The sequence below is a fragment of the Nicrophorus vespilloides genome, unplaced genomic scaffold (genome assembly GCF_001412225.1).
Source record: "Nicrophorus vespilloides isolate i.1.1-1 unplaced genomic scaffold, Nicve_v1.0, whole genome shotgun sequence".
NCBI classification, from domain to species: domain Eukaryota; kingdom Metazoa; phylum Arthropoda; class Insecta; order Coleoptera; family Silphidae; genus Nicrophorus; species Nicrophorus vespilloides.
This window is the reverse complement of record NW_017099969.1, coordinates 62,233-79,538: the sequence shown is the minus strand read 5'-3', so window position 1 is coordinate 79,538 and position 17,306 is coordinate 62,233. Positions and strand designations below refer to the sequence as shown.

Genomic DNA, 17,306 nt, shown 5'->3' with positions numbered 1-17,306 from the left:
AGGGTCTACATTACAAGAATTTTCAATACAAAAAAAATATGAGTAAATTATAGTTTGGTAGTAAATAATATTATACAAAGAGAGGCAGAAAGACCTATGGTCAATAGCCCTTTGTATCAGTTATACAAAGAGATTACTTAAATTCTGTTTTTAAACAGTTTCTTTGTCAATAAGCTTAGTTTTTTTAGAGTCGTGCAGTACCTCGAGTATCACGTTTAGAAACCAACTTCAGGCCATATTGAAAACCCGAAAATGGCGTATTGTTTAATGTCAACAACACATAGATCGAATATTGCATGAAATCTTATAACAATTGTTAAGAATTGCATCTTTTGTGCTATCGATAATAGAAGTAATACGTACGATATAACTGTGATACTTGATTTGAGTGCGTACGATGAGTGTGTGATAGGAAAAAAATTGTTCGGTTGTGAGGTGAGTGTAAAAGGTAAATCGAATGGCATCATCAGAGTCGGTGTAAAGTTTAGTTTGTGGCAAGTTTTAAAGTGCTCGTATTAAAATGGAATCGGAGACGGAGTTCAATAGTTTGCTGTTCGAAAAGAAATTGTCCAATTTGAAGGATTCACAAGACAGCATTAATGGCTGTTGTCATTGGTGTTTGGAGAACAGACAACATCACAAGAAGATTGTCAACATTTGGCTGAATGTGCTGAAACGGGTGCGGATCGAGCAGAGACTCACATTGTTTTATCTTGCAAATGACGTTATACAATACTCAAAGAGGAAAAACTATGATTTCGTCGAGAGCTGGGGCACTGCCCTGCAGAAAGCCACCACCATGGTCAGGTATGTTTAATTTTGCATCCTTCTCCAGTGTTCTCCAAATTAATTTGTTATTTATTAAGAGATGAAAAGGTTAAAAACAAAATCCTGAGGATCTTCAAGATCTGGGAAGAACGTAGTGTTTATGGTGAAGAATTCATAACTGATCTCTCCGGCCTCATTAGTGCATCTCCAACTAACAAAAAAATAGAGGAAATGCATGATTTCCAGGCAAATTATTTGATAAATAAAATACGGAGCTGTTCAAGGCTGCAAGATGATACAGACTCAAAGTTGAAACTCTTCAAGCAGCACAACCCCAAACTTCTTGATGGTGAAGCACTTGTTTCTTCTCTCAAAGGTACGCATTCAAATATCAATTTGCTTAGAATTTCTTAAATTTAGGTTTAATCATTATAGACAGAGCTCATGTTGATGATGTAGAGAAAGAAATGGATGATTATGTTTCACATATGGAAAAATATATAAATGCATTAAAGTTGGAAATTAGAGCTAGAAACAATCTGGTGAATCTCCTGTTGAATGCAGAAACGCATTTGGAAAAGGATAGGAAGGATGTGAAAGTTGTTGCTGTTGTAAGTATAAATATTTATAGAAAAAAATAAAAAGAAAACATTTTGTACCTTATTTATATTTTCAGGCATACAAATCATTTGCAACAAGAGTTAAAAATTTGAAGAAGAAATTGGATGAAAAGAAACTGACATTGAGCAGCCCAATTCCATCTCCAGATATAAATGCTCCTTCTCCAAGCCCAGACTCTGACATTGACTTACCTGATATTGAAAGTGCAAAAAGTAAGTAAAGTTCTTTTCTTTTATAATATTGTTCCACCATAAGCTGTTGAATCATAAATTGTTTAAAAACTAAGTGTTATATGAAATGTATATGGAGACTAGTCTTTAAATAACATCAAAATTGCTTAGGATATTTTGTTACAATCAAAAATATTTAGATACTTTTTCAGAGGAAATAACTTTCTCAAATCCAGGATTTTATAATCCGGTGACGACGGTAGCAACAACAGATGCAAGCAATTACGCTAACAATGGTTTTACAAGTTTCATTGGATCAAATTTACCGTTTAATATACAAGTAAGTATTTGCCCCATAATTTCGTTGATGTTTATAGATTCTATTATTTTCTATTCTTTTTTTAATTTTTAGGATCTGAATTCGACGACTTTATTCACAGATTCCAGACAATCTAAAATTTCTACCACCAACATTATTACAAACAGTTCTCAGAACAGCGATAGCAATTACACGCCGGCAAACTCATCGTTATCCAGTTTATTCACTAACCTGACCCAACCACCCCCGCCCCCCGTTACAGTGCAACAAACCGCATCCACCTACAATTATACTCCCGCCCCTTTGGCTCCGCCGCCATTGCCTCCTTTTGCGAAATCAGATTATGATTCTGGCTACGGCGACTTTAGCATCTCCAATCAAACTACGTCCAATTATGGTAATTAGATGAAATTTGAGTTTTTTTTTTAAATATTATATTTGTTTGGTTTTCAGATAATTCTTATAGTCAAAGCACAAGTGCTAACAATGATCCATATCAGAGTTACAATTCTTCATACAGCAATGAATATAACAATACTGGGGATAATTTTAATCAGACTACGACGACGGATTCTACTGGTGGCTACAATTCTTACGATGCTTATAATCCGGAAGATGAGACCGAGACTTGGGATGCCGAGGGTCAATGGGATCAACCACCGCTGGACACACCAGCCAGTCCGCCTTTGTACGATAAAGAATCGTATGCTCAACCGATTGAATACCACGATGGACAGCATATGATGGGAGCGGTGGATGTAGACCATAGGATTTTAACTGCCGTTCCAAGCGCTAAGGGTATTTATTTGATTATATGCATTGCATATGTGTTAGTTTAAAACATAGTTGAACATTTTCAAAATGTCCGTATGATGTAAAACTATTATGAAAGTGTTTATTATGTTTGGGTATGTTTAATATTGCGATATTGATTTGTGCTGTGTTATAAATAGATAAGAAGAAAGATGTGGATCATAGGAATTTGATTTCGTTGATCGGATCACCGAAGAGTCATGGGACATCGAGCGAAGATGTTTGGACAGGAACAGGAGATCAAGTAATTTATCGAGACTGCGTTTGGCGTCAGAGGAGACGCTCTTGAAAGGTATTAAATGTTGATGTGTTTTCTCTTTCAGGACTATCGTAAACCGATAGAGACATGCTTGTCGAGTCCTATAAAGAGTCCTCGCAAGGTTCAGGACAACGTAGAGTCGATAGACATGGACCTGAGCGACGGGGAGGAGGTCGGCACCGAGAAAGGTGGCGAACTGTTACCGCCGCCGCCACCTCCCTTCGCCGACTTCGGAACGTACGAAGAGATCGAGGACGATGCAACCGTTGGAGGGCAGAACCGGCACGAACAAGCAGCGGTAGAAAACACGAGTTGGACGGACCAGCAAGATGCATTGTTTCGAGGTAGAGGTAATTCGAGCGGGCAATACGAACCGCGCGGCGGGGGTGAGTTTAATGGTCGCGGGTCCGCGCAATCCTTTCAAACGATCCGATCCAGTAATATTAACATTCCGCGTTACAATGCGCCTCGAGACGAGGATTATACCAACGTCGAATTCAGTCAGTTCAGTAGTCAAGAGGCGAATGGTAATGGCACTTTCAAAGGTCGCGGTAGCGGGCGGGTTTCGTCTGCGGTGACGGCCGCTGCTGCTGGTGCTGCTACTTCTGTCACTTATAGGGGTCAGATGGCCAAGTTCCGCGGACCTCGAGCAGGTCTGAATACGTGGACCCGCGGACTGGGCAGTCGGGGTAACAACGGTCGCGGCACCAACGGCTCTTATCCGCGCCCCGTCAGGCCCCGCGGCTTCCATCCCAGGGGTGGATTTCGCGGAGGAGGTAGCAACATAGCCACGAATGAGTTTTACTAGCAATTAGAGAACATGTATGTGTTCAACATACATTAACACATACATTTAAAAAAAAAAAAACATAACTGAGTTGCCTTTAAGATTGATGAAAAAGAAAGTGAACGTTGAAAGTTGTACATAGTTTTGGAGAAACAGAAACCATAGAATAACGAGTTTTATTCCTTTTCTACGAGTTTTATTTTTCTTTGGTTTAATTTCAAGTTTAGTTAGTTGTAAGTATGTGATTTCCCCATTTACTTGTTCATAATAATAAAAAAAGATAAGATTTTGTTTATATTTAATCATAATTTAGCTTGTAAGATAATGTTTATTCATTTGTTGAAATGATATAGAGAGAGAGGGAGAGAGAGCTGTAGTACAGTTGTTGGAGATGAGGAAGAACCAGTAGGGAGGAAACAGAATAATGACAATTACGAGAAATGACAAACTTTGGGTTCTTTTGTTTTTCTTTCACATTATTTTTGTTTGTTTTGTTTTTACAGTTATTGCAGATTTTTTTTTAAAAGCTGGAATTTGTTATGTAATTTGCTTCGAAATATATGTATATATAAAGTAATAGAAACAAACAGAGAGACACACAGTTTATCCACGAGTACACTAATAAGCAATTAGCGATAATGCAACCGAGGTGGGGCAAAGCGATTTGTACACTTGAAAGCAATAAATTTTCATTAACATTTCAGTTATAATTTTCGATTTTCCCGCCGTTTCCTGCAAGGTCGGCAAGCGCGTGATTGCCTTTACTGGCCGCTCCGCAGGGCCGTACTCGAAGCGAATTCAATGTAACAAATTTCAGCTTTTTCCCGATAAATTTTATAACATGTTTATACGATGTGACTAAAAAATAATATAGTTAAGTGAGAGTACTAAACGTTGATGATGATGGCGAAACTTGGGTGTTCTGAATATTATTATAAGAGATTTGATTCCGATATGTCCGTTTTCGTTAGTGATGAGATGCTCGTCGAGGACGGTACCAGGTCGCACTTGGTGTCCAGGATCATGCTGGACTTCTCCTTCAAGTTGCCAATGTCGTAGACGAGGGCGGTGAGGTCGCCTTTCAGCGGCAACGGATTCTCGTTGTCCTCGACGATGTCATTGAGCACGTTTATTAAGCTCTCGGTGACGCTCTCCGAGTCCAGATACTTCATCACTTGATCGGAGACGCGCGAGCATACCGTTTCCTCCTTGGCAGTCTCGATCTGCTCCTTTAAATTAGTTTCCGGAAATTTCCTAGTCACTATGTTATCGAATAGGGTAGTTAGGGAATGCATACATCCTTTAAGCTGGCGCTCGCGGAGCTGCCTCTCCTTGTCAAGCTTCACGTACTGCGCCGGACTCAGCGAGGCCAGCTTATCCACCATCATCGACTTGTTCTTTGGCTTCTCGCCGATCGGCTTGAATGCATCCCCACTCTGAATCCATTGAATGTCCCTCGAGTTCTCGCTGAGCGAACGCTTCGACCTTTTAGAAATCGAATAAGCAGGTCTCCGATGTCCACCACCTCCACCGCTGATGACATCCAATTTGCACACTTCGTGCTGTATCCTAGTGATGCTCGTGCATATCGAATCCCTGCTGTATTGATCTGCATTCCCGACAAAGAACACACGACATCTTATTATTACTCCGCATACGTATACCACCTACTAACTACCTCTCGGTGTCCTTCGCAGATGGATTGTGTGCGGTCTCAGTGTCACAGTTTGCTTCAAAATGCGAAAGATCTCGAAGCACAAGAAGATGTAGACAAAGTGCAGGATCACGGCTATGAACAGTTCCAATATGAAACTTGGATGAGCGTAGATGCGAACCGTGATCTTCTGAGCCATCATCCTCTCCGCGTTATACCAATGCTTTTCGAATCCCTCCATCATCGAAATTTTGCCTTTCACCACGGAATTTGCGCGCTTACAACATACAAACAAACTTTGACGGAATGGAAACCGTAATTTAATTGGATGTGTGTGAATTATTATTTTTTTTGATTTAAATGAATTTCTCACTTATGATAAACAATGACATTTTATTTAAATTATTTATTTTTGACGTTCATCCGCCACTTTGATAATAAATTTCGAATTTTATCCTGAATACGGCCCTGTCGTAACAATCATGGCCGATCCACCGCAAGGGATGGCCTACTCCATGGAAAACACCCGAATTGTATTTAATTATTTTTATTTATTTGTTTTTATAATCTACTCTGTTTAATTTTCTATTATTATTCTTTGTTTTGTTTCTCCCATCTTATTATAGTCCAGAATTTACAATGACCGGTTGAGTTCTGTAAATGCAATTGCTGGGAAAGCGCGCCTATTGTGCTACTTGCACGCTGCAATCAATAGCTAGCCGAAATAGCTCAGTTGGGAGAGCGTTAGACTGAAGATCTAAAGGTCCCTGGTTCGATCCCTGGTTTCGGCAATCACTTTTTTGTAGTCGTGTTCTTTCAATTATTTACAATTCGCACACTTTCCCATTATTTGTATCTATAATATTATAAACAACTTGTTTTGGTATTGCAATATTCGACAATTATAATAAATTATTAATCCAATAAGATTTCCCTATAACATTTGTTAATCATCCTTGTTTTTACAGGTATAATCCAAAATTTAGTAACATCTGCAAATTTTCCATAAACCATCAACTGGGACAGAGCTCACATTGTTATTTGTCTTTATTACTTATTCACAAAAATGTATTATATAATATTGAGGATACCAAATGTATTTAAGAAATTCTATGCGACTTTATTACTTAGTAAAAAAACTACTTAAGTATTCATTGAAACTTTGCAATTATCAATTTTTATTTACTTCTTTTATACACCTAGATTATTCATTATCTGTGATTATTAATAAACAATTTTGACTGTTATATTACGTACGTTATTTATTTACACACAACTATATTCCTTGAACTTACAAGAAATATTTTGTGAATCTTTGCCAAAATTCATACATTCATTTCTAAATTACTATTGTATAAAAAGTTATTTAACCATCAGGTCCCACCGAGATTTGAACTCGGATCGCTGGATTCAGAGTCCAGAGTGCTAACCATTACACCATGGGACCTATATAGGGGTAGTAAAAATTACCCCTGAAACAAGTGAATGTACCTAAATTCATCCCCTAAAAATTCATAACGTATATAAATTTAGTATAATTAAAAAGTGAGCAAATCAGACACTTTTTAAATAATGCACGTTGTATTGGTTTTATATTAAAGATTCAAATGAAATAAAATTTTCAATACTAATTTAATTATTCTTTTAACATAAATAGTTTAACATAATTAGTATTTTACGAAAAATTAACCAGAACTACTAATTTGGAATTAGTTTTTTAAGTTAGTTTCTTTTTATATTGTTGGTCATATGGTTGGTAATAGTTTGACAATTGGTTTACGAACGTTGTCGGCTACTATCGTCGTTTTTTTTCTATCACAATACGAACAAAAAGTAACGTTGAATCTATAACGGACAAAAGTTGTGAAAGTGATTCTTATATGTTTAAAAGTTGTAATTGTGAGTACATGAAAGTACGCAAGTAGAGTTTTACTGAATCCCTTAATTTTAGGCGCAGCAAGGAAAAATGGGGGATGTTGTAAAAAGCGTAATGAATTACATGAAACTGTACCAATTTGATTTGTGTTCCAATTACTTGAAGAAACAACAACCAATGCTCACCGATAAAGATGCCATTAATTTGTTGCTATGCTGTTATAAGGGGATTGAGAAGAACAAAATGCCCATGGAATACATTTTTGATTATTTAAAGTACTGCAATTTCGATAAAATTCAATTGGACATAGACACATTCTTCCAATGTTTATATCACATCTTAAATAATCTGGTCTGCAAAGTAAGTCTATTGAACTGTTAATAATTCAGTTAAAAAGAAACGATTAATTTCAGGGCTATTTGGAAGAACTAACTTCATTAAAACATATTCTGATTCCAGAATTCATTAAGACCAACTTAAATGAAGTTCAGAGAAAGTACTATAAAAGTACAATTAACTTGATCTTACAGCACTTAGTGAATGAGCTACAACAGAAAAAGAGTGTGTATCCCAAAAGCTTTTTGACCTTGTGCATTTTAACATTGGAGATGAAGTTTGCCAGCAATGCAGAAAATCCCTCGTATCTAGCAAATGAATTGGAAAACCATATAAAGTATTTGATAATTTCCAAGTTCAACCATTCAATAATCATTGATAAGTTTAATGAATTTGTCTCTCAGATACCTGACAAGTTTATACAATATAAGTCTGCTTTGTCATTGATTATACTTCTTTTGAAAAACTGCACAAGTGGTGCAGATAAACAAAAGCTGATTGCTGATTGTTTCAATACCATCAAGAAGACAGGTGATGAGACTTCAATTTTGCTAATCCAACTAGCAGGAAATATATTTACTAATGTAAGTAGTGATTTGGAACTGGATCTGAGGACAATGAATAATTTATTAAAAGGCTGTGATAAGAAGAATAAGTATATAGCTGAAGCTTGCCAGTACATAGCTTATATTTCATCATCAACAATGCAAATGGAGCTTCAGATTGAGCATGTCTGGAAAAGGAAAGTAACTAAGGACGTTGTTCTGCAATATTCTGAGTTTGCAAATCAAATGGAAATTATGTTATTGAATTCGAAGCATAAATGTTGCTGCGAGTTAAATTACAAAGCGCATGATGCAATATTCATTCTATTAGGTGTTGCTATTGGGAAGAAATTCGTGAATGATTCTGATATAATTAAACTAATACTAGATAATTTAAACCGGATCAACAGGCATCTCGTAAAACTGAAAGATAACAAATGCTGCAAATTCAAGCCAATTTGGCAAAAGTCTGTCACAGAGTATTACAACATTGCTATCAACATGCAACAGTATAAAGCAGACGAATGTGTGGATTATTTTAAAAGCCTATTTGAAAAGATGACTAACATAGAAGGAATCGGGGAGAAGGAAATCATTAAAAATGGATCGCTCAACATTTTGGAATTGTTCATAGACACGAGTAACAAGAAAGAGAATTACGATGTGGCTTACAAAGTTTCAGCGCTCAGTGTTTACCTCTTTCGCAGTGATCACTCGTTAATAAACTTTGTGAAATGCAAGTGCAAGTTGGATGACTCGATCAAAATAAAAAATATTGTTAATGTTCTGAAAGCCAACGAAGAGTTCTATCGAAGTTTCTATAAAGATTTTAAGAGTATTGACAGCAATCAAGATAAAATTGATATGTTGTTGTTGGAGATGAAGTGTTACTTGAAAATTTGGCCCAGTCGGAAAGCTTTAATCTGCGTGTTTAAAGAACTGTATTCATTGATGGATGCTGTTACATTTGTTGAGCACTTGACCGATCTTTCGATGGAATATCTCATTTACGAGGATCAAGAATTTTACAAGATTATCTGCGACTGCCTGGAATCAATTAAATCTGAGAAAAAGTGTAATTACTCGATTTCCTATTTGTATTTCTTTAAATTCCGGTACGAGAATATAGTGCAGATTTATAGCAACGAAAAGGAAATAGCTAAGATGAAAGATGTTGAACCTCTGGAGGCTCAACATCCGGCCGAAGAAGTGCTCCACGTTAATGATACCTGTGATATAGTGTCCTGTTACAACGACCTAAAAATAAGCAATTACTCCAAGGTTTTGAAATATTTACATATTTGTTTGGAATATCTGAAGAAAGCCGTGAAGCAACAGGAGGATGCGAAGGTGAGTTTCGTGTCGATTGCTAAGAACTTGGGTCACATGTTTAACTTGCACGGGTTCTCCTTGGAGGCCTTAAAAACCTGGCAACTGGCTTCAGAATTAGCGCAGAAAATGAAGCTTTACAACTTGTACACGGAAGTAGCTTCAGCGATGCTGTTCTATCTAGACGCGACGAGCAAACGATTTAAGGAAATAAACAAGACAATCAAAAGCTTTAATCCGGAAATTAGCAATGAAGTCGCGTGTTTCTATTATACTAATTTGGCGTTTTCTTATCTCAATAATGGCGATTTGGAGGAATGTCTGAAGGCTCACGAATTGGCGAACGAAAAGTATTGTTTGATACAGGATGTGCAGGATAAGACGACGGAATTGGCGGTAATCAAGATTTTATTCAATTTTCTAGAATCCCACATTTACCAGTTTCCTTGCGATTACAACATCTACAAGCACGGCAATTACGTGCAGATTAAACCGTTGACAACGTTCAAGTTGATGCACACCGATTTGAAGATGATCACGTACAATATGGAAATAACACCGCAATTCCTCACGCTCCTATTCGACATCACCGAGTACATAGTCTCAAATTTTAATAGACTCAGATTTCCCAGGGATTCCAGGTGTTACGGGCGAGAACTGGTTCAATTGGCGCAGAAAATGGTCGTCCCTTTTCGCACTGCTAGATTGTTGATTCTTTTAGCTAAAGCCGACTTGTTGACTTCGAGGTACAGCGATTGTCAGGTCAAGTTGAACGGAGTTTCGGATATTCTCGATTTGAAGAAGATTAAAGCAGAAACTCCTGATATAGTGGTTTGTAATGACGATAGTGGTGATAACTTGGAGATATCCGAGTATCCCATCAATCCAGCATCTCCTGTCCTTTACAAAGAATCGGTAATTAAACTAGCGTTTCTGAATCACGAGGATTGCAGTTGCATCCAATGCTGCAGCATTGAGTATCACGAATTGCTCTTAAAGAATATCCATTTAGAAGCGATGCTAAACGAACGGACCGGAAACATGCTGATATCTAAGAATTACTTCGACAATTTGAACGATGTTAAAACGAAAATACAACTCATCAATTCGAAACGAACGGACTCCTTCGGTTTTGAACTGAACGACAAAGTTAAAACGCTGCAGGACACTTTGGAGTTTATCGCCGTGGATCACATAAAATGGTCTTTGCGTAACGATTGCAACGCGAGTGCGGCGAAAGAGACGCTTTCGAAGATGCAAGAATCGAAGAACCATCACCTGAACAACGAAATCTACCACATACAGAATTCTCAGTTGATCAATTGGAACGTATACTTCGACAAGTTGAATATTATTAAGAGTTTGCCACTGATGAATTCGAACATCGGGTGCGCCCGAACGCCCGACAACAAGATTACCAAGATCAAATTCCCGAAGAGCGTGAGCCCCAGTAAGCCAGATTCTGTGCCGCACAACAAGAACATCAAGAAGACGTTGTTCGCTTTTGATCAGTTTTCGGTGCCGAAGACACCGTCTGCAAAATTCCAAATTTACACACCCAATATTAAGGAGAGCAAGAAGAAAGTCAAGTCGGAGACGAAGAGTGCCGCCAAAATTAAGATGCTTGCGGATAAAATGAAGAGTTCTCTGAAGGTCAATGATGAAAACGAGTTGGAAAGCAGCGAGAACGCCTCGTCCAGTCGACCTAGACGAAACGTGAGGAAGAATCTGCTGGATGAGATGTCTGGAACGCCGACGATTAAGACGACTACGGTAAACAGCAGAGAGGGTTTAAGACGTCTCGCTAAGAGGGAACGATAGCACTACTACTTCTTCATCCACTGATAAACATAAATATATTGTATAATAATTACTTAATTTTAAGAGTATTAAATATTATGAAATTAACATAACTTCAATTTCATTTCGTTCAAGATCTCAATTATTAACGAAATAATCTCTAAAAGCAACAGATACAAATTTATGTGATTGTTAATGGCTGTTCAAAGGAACTGTATTACTGGCTGATATTGTCATTAGTTTTATTGATACTTGTTTAATTCTGAAAAAAAAATATGTATATATATATAACGAACACTTTATTTTAACAATAATATACATTTTTATAGTAATTAATTTCTTCTTTATTTATACATTACATCATGGAAAAGTTGACAATATCAAAACTTTTTTAATTACTGAAATTAAGAATAAAAGGAACGTGAATTAGATCAATGTCAATTCTTAAAACATCTTCAATATTTTGTTAATGTACCAATAAATAGTAAAACAATGCCAATAAAGCTTTACTGCAGTATTAAAATAAAAATCGACAACTTTCTAGTAGACTTTCTTCTTTGTAATAAGCTCTCATCTAAAAAAGTGCACCTACCACCCACGTACATTTAGCTGCGTCTCACATGTGCTGAGATCTATGCAAAATCAGTGGCTCATGAGCTTCATGCTATGTATTTTTGTAATTCTGTACATCTTGTTTAAATTTTTCTGTACATTTGGTTGTCTATTACATCAAAGATTTACCGCCAAAAGTGGACGTCAAAAGTGGTCAAAATTGAAAACCAAAAAAACTGTTTAAAACGACAATGACATAACGTTAATAGAAGTTGAACGAAATTTAAATTACTCCTTTATTATGAATTGAATATTTAATCTATCGACTTGAAGCAACCACATTAATTGTAAGTACATTCAAAGACGTTAAACGAGACGAGAGAAGACCTAGGTTATGTCTTTTGTGGATACAACATTTTCAAATTGTTTTTCCAGATAATGAATATACAGTGCATTATATGCAGCGATCTATTTCTACCCTCATCTGAAATATATTCAACAAAATGTGGCCACATGTTTCACTATGTTTGTTTGGTGCAATGGATGGACAGGTATTTATAGACACACATACACAAAAAAAAACAATATAGAATTGTGATATTACATTTTCATATTTTGCAGGTCCAAAACTTGCCCTCAGTGCAGGCAAAAATGCACAGACAAATGTATACATCGTATATATGTAAATTTGCAGACAACAGAAGGGATTTCTGAAGATATTGGCACCTTGCAGAATAGAGTTGATAGTTTACAGTTTCAAGTGAAGCTCAAAGATCTGGATATTAAGAAGTATACAGAGCAAGCATCAAAGTACAAATCACAAAATGCTGGATTGAGGTGAGATATTTCTATTCTTTGTTTGTTGTATATCAATGCTATTTATTTTTTAGAAAGGAATTAACAGACTTGGAGAACAAAGTTCGAACATTAGAATCTGTGATAAGGGCACTTAAGGAACAGGTGCAGTTTTTCAAAGATAAATCAAGGGAAAATGATAGAGTCAATGATGAGATGTTGAGACTGAAGGAGAGGCTCAAAGCGATGGAAAATACTCAGGTGGCTTTGTATGGGAGCACGGATCAGGTGAATGAAATGTTGAGACATAACAACAATCCTGAATCACTTACCATCTTGGTTTCCACACTTAAAAGGTAAGATATTTGATATTGTTACGTTAAAACGTGTTTTAATACAATACATTGGTTTTTAGAGAGCTGCAGGAAACTGATAGAAACAGGAAAATAACGTTGAGTAAACTGCAAATGCTGCAGAAGACGCATCATCAGATTAAGAAGGAGAATGAGGCTTTGAAAAATAATAACAAAATCTTGGCGTAAGGTTTAGTAGAATGTTGTAAACTTATTTTATATAATAATGATGGTTTCAGATCCGATATTGAGGTGCATAAAAATTGCGAAAGCGAACGAAAGTATTTGAAAGGAAAGATATTGGAGTTGAAGAACAAAATTGATTTGAACAGGAGCGTATCTCATACACCGGATAGAAGTGTTCAAAGGATCATAGCCGAAAGTCCGGCGCCTCAGCAAATTAACTTGAACGATGCGGTTGACATAATAGATCTTAGCAATATTGAATCGCCAACTGTGGTGAGTATTGATATTATCATCAAGTGTAATATACATGCATCACACTTTTTTTTGTTTTTTTTTTTTACTAGAACGAACGAGTTAAACAAATCATGGATTCAGATTCGCCGTATTTGCCCGTAAAATCTAATACCGTCGGTCTGATGAATGCAAAGTTTTCTATTGCGAATGGACCGTCGACTAGTCAGAAACCCATCTCAGTACCTGCCAATAAGTTCTCAATATTCAAAGGGGGAATGCCAAAGACCGATACGCTCAAAGTTTCGAAACCAGAGTACAATTACAATGGGTTAGGTGGACACAGCAAAGAAGACATCTTCCCCAGTCCGATAAGAGCAAGCGTGCCATTGAAGCGAATCAAGTCAAACTCCATCATTTCAAGCAGCAAATTCAGAAAATTGAGTGCAAACAAAAAGGTTTAAGAACATATACACATCATTTTACATATTTAATTTATAATTTATTTACCAATAAATGCAATATTGCAATAGATAAGTCGATTTTTCTTTCCAATAATTTGTGAATTACATAAAAAAAAATACAACTAGGATAATAAAGAAATTGTTAAGGACTTGTTAGAAATGGGTTCAATGTTACTTACAGGCAAAGGACATGCAAATAAAACCACTAGCTAATTATTTTTTCATTTTTAATTTTAAAAAAAGTCCTACACAAGCGTCACATCTATTTCTTGGAGTCCTTGGCGGCTTTCCTGGCAATAGCGCGCTTGAGTTGTTGAGCGGGCTTCAGGTTGTGCTTCTTGCAGAACTTCTGGTTCTTCAAGAATTTAGCATCCATCTACAAACAAATACAATTAACATATTTTTCATAACGTACTTGCACGAAGTGTGTACTTACACCCAAGGTAGATTCGTGCCTGGAGCGCTTTGGCTTCTTGATTCCATTACGGTGATCCTTGCGGTCTAAAAACAACGAACGCACGCAAATTAGCAAACGAATATTATGCAATTGGTTTGTACTTACTTTGGTTGTGGGCTGTGTGATTCTTTGACTTGGCCATTATTTACTAGCTGAAAGTAAAGAACGAAGAGAGGTTAGAAAATTCGGACCCTGTCAACAAGTCGTATTATGGCGAAAAAGATAAAAATATGAAGGAATTCTGAGGACGAAGGGATGAAACGCTTCATGAAATATTATAAACTTACGTTTTCTACAACGATTACTCGAATAATAAAGGATATTTAGAAAAATCTTACCTTCGTGTATGTGTCACTAACAAAACACTTGAATGAAAGAATTTTAGATGTTTCGAATTGCTACCAACACAGCTCGTTCGCAACTAACTTCAAACTCATCTTGAGTTCACACCAAAAACAATAGGATTTAAATTTTAAAATCTCGTTCTAAAACACTACATTTACTTTTAAAACTTATTTAAACAAATTTTATATCATTCTTATTGGACTAATTGTTTAAAATCTGATATAATAACTTTAATTAAGTACAATGAATTGATACGATGGTAACTGATGGTAGTATTGCATAAGAACTTCAGTTCAATCCACAAAGATTTTGTACATGCTTGTGGATAATAAACAAACCAAAAATATTTGAAAAAATAAATGAATATCTCTTAAAACTGGAATTTGATTGTAGAAAGTTCGCTTAAAGATATACAACTTTCAGAGGCAATTCTTATGATGTTAACGTGTGAACTGTGATAGGAAAAGTCAATTAACCTTAAAGTAATCATTTTCAATGTTATTGGATCTTCATAAATGGCTGAGACTGCAGAATCTTCTACAAATGTTACCCTCATACAACCGTCAAACTTAGAATGTAAGAATCTGTATGATTATTTGAAGACACGATCATCAGCAGTATTAGAGAAACTATACAACCACCCAACTATATGTTTGGCTGTGTACAGGTAATTTTAAGTTTATCTTATATTAATTGTCAATAATAATTGTTAATAATTTTAGGGAATTGCCAGAATTGGGGAGACAATATGTAATCCGAATTTTATTTGTTGAGCAACCTGTGCCACAGGCAGTTGTGGCTTCATGGGGTTCACAGGCTTATTCTAAGTATGTTTATAAGTTACATAAAATTAGCAAGAATTTAATGTAAATTGCAATTTTAGGGAGCATGTGTATGTCAGTAAAGTATTAACTGAGCTCTCTGTGTGGCTGGAATCTCCAATTCCTGGAGGTCTTACTGGTTGGATTCTGAGTTCCACATTCAAAAGGAATCTCAAAATAGCTTTGCTGGGTGGGTGAGTTCTAGGCATATTATTTAATATGTTAGAATGAAGCTAGTTTGATAATTTTATCGTTTTAGAGGAAAACCATGGAGCATGTCATCAGCGTTGGAGGTGGACAGCAAAGCGAGAGATGTATCATTTCTAGATTCATATTCGATGGAGAGATGGGAGTGCGTTTTGCATTATATGGTTGGGTCGCAACAGCAGGAAGGCATTTCCGCGGATGCCGTGAGGATTTTAATACATGCAGGTTTAATGAAATGGTATGCTGCAAAAGCAATTGAAATTTGGATTGCTTATGATGACTAAATATTTGATTGATTGCAGTGATGATGTTGATGGTAGTTCTGTGATAACGCGTCAGGGATTTCAGTTTCTGTTGCTGGATCGGCAAGCTCAAGTGTGGCACTTTATCCTGCATTATTTGGATACTGTGGAAAATAAGGGACTCGATTTGGCTGAATGTTTGACTTTCCTTTTCCAATTAAGTTTCAGTACTCTGGGAAAGGTGATTTTCAAGTTAAAATGTTGTTACAATGATAGTAATGTAATGAATTTCAGGATTACAGTACTGAGGGTATGAGTAATGGTTTATTAGTGTTCCTGCAACATTTACGTGAATTCGGGCTTGTATATCAAAGAAAGGTTTGTTTTGCTTGAAATGTGATAAAAACTTTAATATAAGTTTGATTGTTGATTTCAGAGGAAGGCAGGTCGTTTCTATCCTACTAGATTAGCTTTGAATATCACGAGCAGCCAAAGCCAGGCGCTCTTGGAAGAGGACACTCCGAAAGGGTACATCGTTGTGGAGACGAATTATCGAGTATACGCTTATACAGATTCAAATCTTCAAGTTGCGTTACTTGGACTCTTCACCGAACTACTTTATAGGTGAAGTATCTTCTGCACAAGTTGAAGGTTTTTGTTTAACGTCTTGAATCGTTTCAGATTTCCGAATGTTATCGTTGGTATTTTAACCAGAGATTCTATAAGACAGGCTCTCAAGGGCGGTATAACAGCTGAACAAATTATCGGTTATCTTAAGCAACACGTGCATCCGCAAATGTTGAGAGGTGAAGCAAAACAGCCTTTACCGCCCACCGTAGTCGATCAAATTAAATTGTGGGAATTGGAACGAAACAGGTTGACCTATTCGGAAGGCGTCCTGTACGGACAATTTTTATCGCAGGTACGTAAAAGATAATTTAAACTTACTTGCCGAATAATTTGTATAAAAATGCATTTGAAATTCGTTATTCTCTTTTTGTTGTAGAACGATTTTAACGTATTGAGGGAATTCGCCCATACGAACGGTCATTTAATTTGGTGTAATCGCGACAAGAGAACGATGGTCGTAAGCAAGGCAGGACACGATGACGTGAAGAAATTTTGGAAAAGATACTCGAAGGCAAAGTAATTTAATGTTTGTGTGAAATGTTATTTGTACTGTCTAATAAATCAAAAACTTAATATATTTCTATAAACATCTATATATGTATTCTATTTGTTTAGCTCGTCACCACACAACCTTACCGAAGCATAGGTTTACCTTACAACGGTCTTCACATTTCAGTAACAACAATAGTTCTTAGAATTAGGGATGAAGTAAGAACGAAAAAAAAAACTACACGGCAAATGAGTTT

At 36.4% G+C, this 17,306-nt stretch overlaps 5 protein-coding genes and 2 non-coding genes across 8 annotated transcripts; 5 read left to right on the top strand and 2 right to left on the bottom strand.

Moving 5' to 3' along the window:
- Positions 1-240: 240 nt before the first annotated feature.
- Positions 241-4,440, top strand: LOC108566395. 2 transcript variants are annotated; one of them, XM_017926256.1, is made up of 9 exons: positions 241-807; positions 867-1,144; positions 1,204-1,379; positions 1,445-1,601; positions 1,772-1,899; positions 1,972-2,275; positions 2,332-2,676; positions 2,832-2,935; positions 3,015-4,440. In XM_017926256.1, the coding sequence occupies exons 1-9, from the start codon at positions 521-523 to the stop codon at positions 3,756-3,758; spliced, it is 2,523 nt and encodes an 840-aa protein (XP_017781745.1). In that variant the 5' UTR covers positions 241-520; the 3' UTR covers positions 3,759-4,440. The 2 variants fall into 2 exon arrangements, with proteins under 2 accessions (XP_017781745.1, XP_017781744.1); XM_017926255.1 differs by having other exon boundaries at positions 1,760-1,899.
- A 1,669-nt stretch (positions 4,441-6,109) lies between these two features.
- On the top strand, positions 6,110-6,182 carry Trnaf-gaa. The gene has a single exon. It is a non-coding gene; the product is annotated as a tRNA-Phe (tRNA).
- Positions 6,183-6,766: 584 nt separating this feature from the next.
- Trnaq-cug lies at positions 6,767-6,838 on the bottom strand. Its single transcript has one exon. It is a non-coding gene; the product is annotated as a tRNA-Gln (tRNA).
- Positions 6,839-7,158: 320 nt separating this feature from the next.
- Positions 7,159-11,567, top strand: LOC108566399. The gene is made up of 3 exons (XM_017926261.1): positions 7,159-7,290; positions 7,343-7,627; positions 7,681-11,567. Exons 2-3 carry the CDS (start codon positions 7,358-7,360, stop codon positions 11,296-11,298), a joined length of 3,888 nt encoding a protein of 1,295 aa, XP_017781750.1. The 5' UTR covers positions 7,159-7,290; positions 7,343-7,357; the 3' UTR covers positions 11,299-11,567.
- Positions 11,568-12,025: 458 nt separating this feature from the next.
- Positions 12,026-13,928, top strand: LOC108566366 (E3 ubiquitin-protein ligase TRAIP). The gene is made up of 7 exons (XM_017926215.1): positions 12,026-12,176; positions 12,265-12,380; positions 12,451-12,666; positions 12,720-12,980; positions 13,040-13,162; positions 13,217-13,436; positions 13,508-13,928. The coding sequence occupies exons 2-7, from the start codon at positions 12,268-12,270 to the stop codon at positions 13,856-13,858; spliced, it is 1,284 nt and encodes a 427-aa protein (XP_017781704.1). The 5' UTR covers positions 12,026-12,176; positions 12,265-12,267; the 3' UTR covers positions 13,859-13,928.
- Positions 13,929-14,068: 140 nt separating this feature from the next.
- Positions 14,069-14,717, bottom strand: LOC108566367 (60S ribosomal protein L29-1). Its single transcript, XM_017926216.1, has 4 exons — positions 14,654-14,717; positions 14,421-14,467; positions 14,295-14,359; positions 14,069-14,234 (listed from the first exon to the last, which is right to left on the bottom strand). Exons 2-4 carry the CDS (start codon positions 14,455-14,457, stop codon positions 14,121-14,123), a joined length of 216 nt encoding a protein of 71 aa, XP_017781705.1. The 5' UTR covers positions 14,458-14,467; positions 14,654-14,717; the 3' UTR covers positions 14,069-14,120.
- Positions 14,718-14,970: 253 nt separating this feature from the next.
- LOC108566369 (general transcription factor IIH subunit 4) lies at positions 14,971-17,294 on the top strand. The gene is made up of 10 exons (XM_017926217.1): positions 14,971-15,327; positions 15,383-15,487; positions 15,544-15,675; positions 15,741-15,926; positions 15,991-16,171; positions 16,225-16,308; positions 16,367-16,554; positions 16,612-16,852; positions 16,937-17,076; positions 17,176-17,294. The coding sequence occupies exons 1-10, from the start codon at positions 15,176-15,178 to the stop codon at positions 17,204-17,206; spliced, it is 1,440 nt and encodes a 479-aa protein (XP_017781706.1). The 5' UTR covers positions 14,971-15,175; the 3' UTR covers positions 17,207-17,294.
- The last annotated feature ends 12 nt before the right edge of the window (positions 17,295-17,306 follow it).